The sequence below is a fragment of the Lynx rufus genome, unplaced genomic scaffold (genome assembly GCF_022079265.1).
Source record: "Lynx rufus isolate CCGP_SWC_20201006 ecotype Redwood Valley unplaced genomic scaffold, mLynRuf1.p SCAF_15, whole genome shotgun sequence".
Taxonomy (NCBI): Eukaryota; Metazoa; Chordata; class Mammalia; order Carnivora; family Felidae; genus Lynx; species Lynx rufus.
Window position 1 is genome coordinate 61,405,603 of NW_025814829.1, and position 7,144 is coordinate 61,412,746.

The following is a 7,144-nucleotide window of genomic DNA, read 5'->3' on the forward strand; positions in this document are numbered from 1 at the left end:
ACACGGCCTGGGCGGTGGTGTGGTTCACAAGAAAGGCGGTTTCAGATATCTGCCTTGTCTTGTTAGGTAAGTAACAGAAATAGCTTGGAAAAGACCTGATGTCCTGTGGTTTAACCCCTCTTCTTTTTTTGCCTGTAAGAGTTTATCAGTTTTTTGTTTTTGTTTTTGTTTTTTTCAAGTAATCTCTACACCCGATGTGGGGCTCAAACTCACGATCCCGAGATCAAGAGTCGGATGCTCTACCGACTGAGCCAGTCAGGCGCCCCACGTTTGTTAGTATTTTCAAATGAACCTTTATTAAAGGTTCTGTGACCACATCTGGAAAACCTGAGTAATCTGGCGCACCTAAACGCTGCTCAGCGACAAGACTTAATCCTCTCTGTTCAGTCCCTAGCGGGGCCAGTCCTGTCCGAGTTTTTCTGTTTCTTTGAGCTCCTTTAGAATAGCCCCTAGAACTTGACTTCAGAGGTCAAGAGTGTTGTTGTTGTTGTTGTTTTTGTTTGTTTGTTTTTGACAGAGTGATTGAAGTCAAAGCCCGGTTTTCTTTGTCCAGATCCAAAAGTGAATTTATTCCTAAATCCAGATCTCCCTTCTTTTTCTTCTTTTTTTTTTTTTAAGTTTGTTTATTTTGAGAGAGAACGTGTGTGCACATGAGTGGGGGAGGGGCAGAGAGAGAGGGAGAGAGAGAATCCCAAGCAGACTCCACACTGCCAGTGTAGAGCCCAACATAGGGCTCGAACCCATGAACTGTGAGATCATGACCTGAGCCAGTCAAGAGCTGGATGCGTAACCAACTGAGCCATCCGGGGCCCCCGGGTCTCCCTTCTTTATTAGAATATTTTCCTGGGTCCAGCTACGAGTTTTCCAGGGTCAGTCTTAAATCCCCATACATAATCGGAGTGTTGGAAAAAAAAAAAAAAAATCACTTCTTAGATTGTGGATTGCATTTGTCCCCTGAAGTGGTGTGGTAGCCTCTGGATAGCTGGTGACATTGGCAAATGTAGCCAGTGGGGGGAGACTTCCACGGGAAGCCCATATGTTCCTCAGAGTCCTCAACCCCAAGTACAACTGAGGTAGACCAGATGGCCCTTGGTGCGCCTGCCTGGGGCGGGCAGGGTTGGTGTGCAGGTTCGGTGCCTGCAGGTGAAGGCTCGTCCTCTTCAGCGTGTGTCATTCCTTCATTCCTGTTGTCTTTAGAATCTCTTCCAGTAATAGCAGCTCCGTCCATGTGGACACGACCCCAGATCAAAGACTTCAAAGAGAAGATTCGGCAGGACGCGGACTCCGTGATTACAGTGGGCCGAGGAGAAGTGGTCACCGTTCGCGTCCCCACCCACGAAGAGGGATCGTATCTCTTTTGGGAATTTGCTACAGACAATTATGACATTGGATTTGGGGTGTACTTTGAATGGACAGACTCTCCAAACACTGCTGTCAGCGTGCACGTCAGCGAGTCCAGTGACGACGACGAGGAAGAGGAAGGTAAGGCCGTGGGTCCGCAGTGGCAGGTGCCGAGGGGGGTGGGGGGTGTCACGCGTCAGCCTGCCTCGTGCTTCTTGGTTAACGCTTTTGCGACAGGGATTCGTGTCTTCATTAGTGTGACCTTAGCCATAAAGGCTGAGGGACGGGCCAGCCTCCCGGAAGGGACTGGGGCCTGAACGGGACATTGTTGTAGTGCCCAGCCGGGCTCTCTGGCAGGGGGCTGTTTTACTGCCTCCTGAATAGTGTTTTACTTTGAGCATTTTGTGTTGAAAAGCCAAATGTGCAAGATGATTCTGAAAATTTTTTAAAGAGTAAGCAAGAAATTCTGCCAACTCTGGAATTTACTTAAATTTACATTTCTGATCATTCGCTTTTTTGATTTTACTCTTAAGACTTTGTTTTTACATAGATACAAAAGCTCATGCCAGAATATCGTAGCTAAAGAAAAATTTCAGCCATTCCCCATTTTACAGGAAAGTAATTTTTTATTTTCTCTAAGTAAGCAAAATGGAGTGTTTCCAAGAGCAGTGTAAACTCTCTCGTCTGGGAGGTAGGTTATAAGATACACGCTTACTAATTGAGAAGATGGTCTCCTTGGTTTTGTTTGCATGGAAGTGAGAGCCCAGGGCTTGTGCGCGTACTAGTTGGGCGCTTGTCAGCTCGGTGGAGGGCGGCATGGGAGGAATGTCCTGACCGTGACAGTGGAGAGGCACCTCCTCCGTCCTGGGGCCCAGCTCACCTTTCGGCTGACTTGTGAACAGACCGTTTGTCCTGGAGAGGGTTGGCGGTGTTTCACGGAGATCCCGCTGGGGTAGATTAAAAGAGGTAGTTGTAGGGAGGCTAAAAGTTGAGTCGGCTTTCGAGGTGGGCCGTGGGACCGCATCACCGCACGTGCGCACGCCTGGCCCTCAGGTCACTTACGGAAACACACGCGTGGGCCCGGGGCCTGGAGGGGGAGCTCTTGTCTTCACGTGGCATTCTGTTCGCAGCAGCCTTGTCTCGGGGTGGAGGGGGGCAGCAGCGAGAGAAAGCATTGCCCGTGCACGCTGCTGCCTGTACCAGAAGGACGGGCATCGCAGGAGTCTGGGAAGGGGAGCTTGTGTGCGGACGGTTGTGATTCTGAAGGGCTTTGTGAATCAGAGAGAGGCATTCTCGGTTCAGAAGGAGACAGATTTCTCCAGGCCTGCCTGCTGGAGCCTCTTGGAGGTTGCTTCCCGGTGTGAGCCCTCCGCTGAGTCGTTTGGGGGCTCTCGATTTTGGGAAGGGCGCTGGTAAAAAGGGCTGGGGTCCGGTGCCTGTCCAGAGGTGGGACCGTGACCCCGGACCTTTGCCCTAGCATTCGGTGCCCCTCGGGTGGGAATGGAGTCCCCGGTGCCTGTGCTGTTCCCAGTCATGAGATGGTTGCCATCTGCAGCTAATCCATTCGTCCCTCTGTGTGGACAGAGACCGCAGTGAGGATTTCCGGCTCCCGGGAGATGTTTGCCAGGAGAGAGAGCCTGTCTCCTTTGGGAGATGAGCTCCCAGGCCGCGTTTGTCCGCCTGCCCCCTTGCAAAGGCCACTGCGCTTTTGATGGGGGTCCTCGTAGCTTGGTTTAAGGGGGAGGGGCAGGCCAGTCCTCCCGTTCGTTGTCTTGGTTTTTCTCCACTCGGGCTTGAAAGCCAGAGGGGTTGGTTTCCTCTGTGGCCGGTAACTCCTTCCTGTCCGGATTCATCACTGGCATTAGTGTTGCCAGGTCCCGAGTCTTTGCTTAACTGACGAAAGGTGCACTGCTCATGTATCCCAGCGGCCTCCAGTTTTACAGATTTTGAACAGAATCGGGATCCTGGGTTAATGGACCAATAATCCATGGGTATCCTTATAGGCAAGGGTTTGCATTTTGTTTTGTTTTGTTTTTTATTTTTTTTTAACGTTTATTTATTTTTGAGACAGAGAGAGACAGAGCATGAACGGGGGAGGGTCAGAGAGAGAGGGAGACACAGAATCCGAAACAGGCTGCAGGCTCTGAGCAGTCAGCACAGAGCCCGACGTGGGGCTCGAACTCACGGACCGCGAGATCGTGACCTGAGCCGAAGTCGGCCGCTTAACCAACTGAGCCACCCAGGCGCCCCAAGGGTTTGCATTTTGAATGACTCTGTATTTCCCATTTGCAAACACTTCAGTATTGCTGCGATAAAGCAAATTGGATTTGGGCCTATTTTATCAGAGTGTCGTTTGCTCTTTTTTTTTTTTTCAATTTTTTATTTTAAAACAGTCTTAGACTTACAGAGAAAAGTTGCAGATAGTACAAAGAGTTCCTATATACGCGCACCCAGCTTCCCCTGTTGCTAGCATCCGTGTTGTACTGTGGTACGTTCACTGTCACCAATGGACCCATGTGGCTACGTCGTCATGAGCTCAAGGCCGTTATGTATTCAGATTTCCCTAGTTTTTGTCTAACGTTCCAGGATCCCATCCGGGATGCCGCATTACATTGAGTCACCCAGTCTCATTCAGTTCCTCTGGACCGCAAGACTTTCTCAGACTTGCCTGGTTTAAATTCCTGACGACAGCCCTTGCGCGGTTAACTGCCGTGGCCGGAATTCACCGTGCCGAGTTAGGAACCTGCATGTTCCTCTGACCTGCTTTCCCGACAGCGTTTATGTTCAATACGTGAAACCGATTTTAAGCTGGTTCGACGTTGTTCTCGCTCGCTCTTTTTTCCTAACCTCATCTCATTACAGTTCGGGAACTATTCCCAGGGGCAAACCCAGAATCAGAGCTCGTGTTTTGCCACTGGGATCATCCCTGGGTTACACGGGCCTCTGATGACAGTAATGGGCTTTCAGAGTATCTCTCGGTGCCTACCGCTACTGTGGCTTCCCCATTTTACTCTTTATATCTAAGATCGACAGAAGGTAACAGTCCTTCGGTCCCCCTTCCCGAAACAGGGTTTTCATATTGTCGAGGAGGGAGAGAACGAGAGCTTCGTTTCCCTTGGTGTCGCTTGGACAGCGAGATGCCGCCCACCTGGAGGAAGAGGAGGCTGGCTGGGTGCGGACAGGGAGGGAGGACCGGGGCTCCGAAGCGGGAGCGGTTGTCAGAGTCCAGGGGGAGAGAGGGCGCCGGCTGCCCGCACCCCCCGATTGTGGCTGCTCAGGGAGAGGAGTGAGCGAACCAAGGAAGGCGGGAATAAGCCCGCGTGCGAAAGTCACAGATGGCTCCGGAGAGTTCCCGACGAGCAGTTTCTCGAAGGATGGGGTTTCGGTGCTGGACGCATGTGGCTTTCCCGGACCCGTTCACTGACGTGCCTCCGTTCTTTCCCACAGAGAACGTCAGCAGTGAGGAGAAAGCCAGAAAGAATGCCACCAAGCCCCTGCTGGACGAGGTCGTGCCTGTGTACCGGCGGGACTGTCACGAGGAGGTGTATGCCGGCAGCCACCAATACCCAGGGAGAGGAGTCTACCTCCTCAAGTTTGACAACTCCTACTCTTTGTGGAGGTCAAAGTCGGTCTACTACAGAGTCTATTATACTAGATAAAGATGGTGTCGCAGAGTCTGGAGTCTAGGGTTGGGCAGAAGACGGCACTTGGTTCGGAATTTCTTTTGACTTTTGTGGAGCATTGCAGTCAGCGTCTCCCCTTTTGATTTTGGTCTGATGGTCCGTGAACTCTCGTCGGGACTCAGGGTTTCCTTGAGACTCTAGCATTAATCCTCTGGGGTTAGAGGGAGTCCTCAGACCCGTCTGGCCCTTGGGTGCCGACCGGCAGGGTCGCTAGTGGATGCAGAAGTTACGTGTGAAATCTACAAGGTCTCCGAAATAAAACCTCCCCACGTTGACCCCACCCGGCTGACAGTGAGTCCATTGCTGCACGCGGTTGACGAGAGCACATGGTCACGGTGACCTCGGATCGGAAATCCTTACGTTTGCAGTCTGCCTGAGGTGCAGCTGACTTGGACGAAGGTCATCGTTTTGAAATGAAGGTCATCGTTTTGAAAACTTACAGACTCAAGACCCCACAGGTTATAATAGAAAAGTTGCCTCGATTCGCTTTTGTTCTGAATGACCCAGATTGTCTTTGCTTTGAGTACGGCTGTCTAGTTCAGAGGCCTGTTACAGAGAATTATTTTCCGAGATAATCTTAAGAACGTTCAAAGCCGATTGGTAATTGAACCGTCAAGACACACAACACCTCAGAGGTCCATGTTGTTAGCAGGCCTCTGCAAACTCGGGTCCTTTTCTCTCCCTCCGGGACTCCCCCCTACCGGTGACAAAGCAGAATTAATTCATTTTTGTCTCGATTTGGCTTTGTAGAGCATCTCAAATTGAACCTGTTTTCTACACGAGCATATAGTTAGGGGGTTTTGTAAACTCAAATTGACACCTACTGAATTAAAGTATGTAAAGTCACTTCAGTACAATTGAGTGTATGGGGAATAACGTTGCACTAAAAGGAAATCACTGCCAGAGACAGTCCGTTTTCCTTTCCTGTGTTCATGCTTAGGCACGAACCCTACCCAGTTCCGGTGGGGAATTGCGTACTGGAGAGAATTGGAAAAACAGATGCCCATGCTTAAATTGTTCTATAGCTTTAATCTGCATTATGTCTTTGTAGATGGGAAGAGGACACCTTCGTGTCCCTTACCGAGAACATATATGGATAAACAGCCGCAAGTTGGTAGAAGTGATGGACTAGCGTAGAGATTCTGGTTTTCAGGAGGGAGGGTGGTGTAGATAGAACGTGACCGAGACGGCACTACACACGAAACGTTACTGGATGTCGTTACTGAAATACTTAGATTTTTAGATTTTTAAAACTTCAGATCTTAAATCACTTCTTGTAGGAGGGTCTCCGTTGATTAAGCTGCGTTCTATACAGTTCACTACACGAGGGGCTGTTTGTCGTGTGTGCGTTTCTTTTCTGGTTTTTAATACCTGGTTTTGTACATACCTAACCCTCTTCTCTTTTGGTTATTCGGAAACTGGATTATTTTCTCCTCTGAGCAGTGCTTGATTTGTGTTCTTTAATTTGGATTCACTGGTTCCAGCTCAAAGACGTCCACACCGTTCTGTCCAGAACACGTTCAGGCTGTCCATGCGCGTGCGCGTACGTACGGTAGAGGAACCATGGGGTTAGGCGCTTCTTGGCTTTTTTTTTTTTTTTTTTAACGAGAAAATACTGTATTTAAAATGTAAAATAAACTTTTAAAAAGCAGGCACTAATATATATTTCTTCCAGCCTTTGAGTACAGATTTGTTCTTGCCCATGTTAAGATAAATCGTCTTCTGAAAAGACCCTCGTTCTCGGGAGCAGTTTATGTCACTTTACGTAGCGGTGGTTCGTCATGTGCTCACGTCAGAACATTTTTGGTTTTAGACTTTTCTATTGCCTTTGGCTGTTGATTAGTACAGTACAAGTGCGATTTCAAAAAGATCTTGAAAATAATATATTTAATCAATTAAAATGTTTATCTGTAACCTGTTGACGTTTCATTGATACCGTTACTCTCAGAAGCGTTAGTTCCGTATTGCTTCATTTTAGACGGACCAGAAGAGATGTTCTAAATGATCTTTCCTGTTTTAAGAAGTTAAAAACCAACAACAAACTATTTCTGACTGAGTATTGATAGTTTTTGCCGTGAATTATCCCGGTGAGTGAAAATAGATTTTGAACTTTCCAGACT

General features: G+C 48.9%; 1 protein-coding gene across 3 annotated transcripts in view; it reads left to right on the forward strand.

Moving 5' to 3' along the window:
- Positions 1–6,938, forward strand: part of ACBD3 (acyl-CoA binding domain containing 3) — a 32,569-nt gene extending 25,631 nt beyond the window's left edge. For all 3 annotated transcript variants that reach the window (XM_047077145.1, XM_047077146.1, XM_047077147.1), the window contains exons 7-8: positions 1,198–1,482; positions 4,789–6,938. In XM_047077145.1, coding sequence (XP_046933101.1) covers positions 1,198–1,482; positions 4,789–5,000 — 497 coding nt within the window. In that variant the 3' untranslated portion in view covers positions 5,001–6,938. The remainder of the gene's footprint in view (positions 1–1,197; positions 1,483–4,788) is intronic.
- The last annotated feature ends 206 nt before the right edge of the window (positions 6,939–7,144 follow it).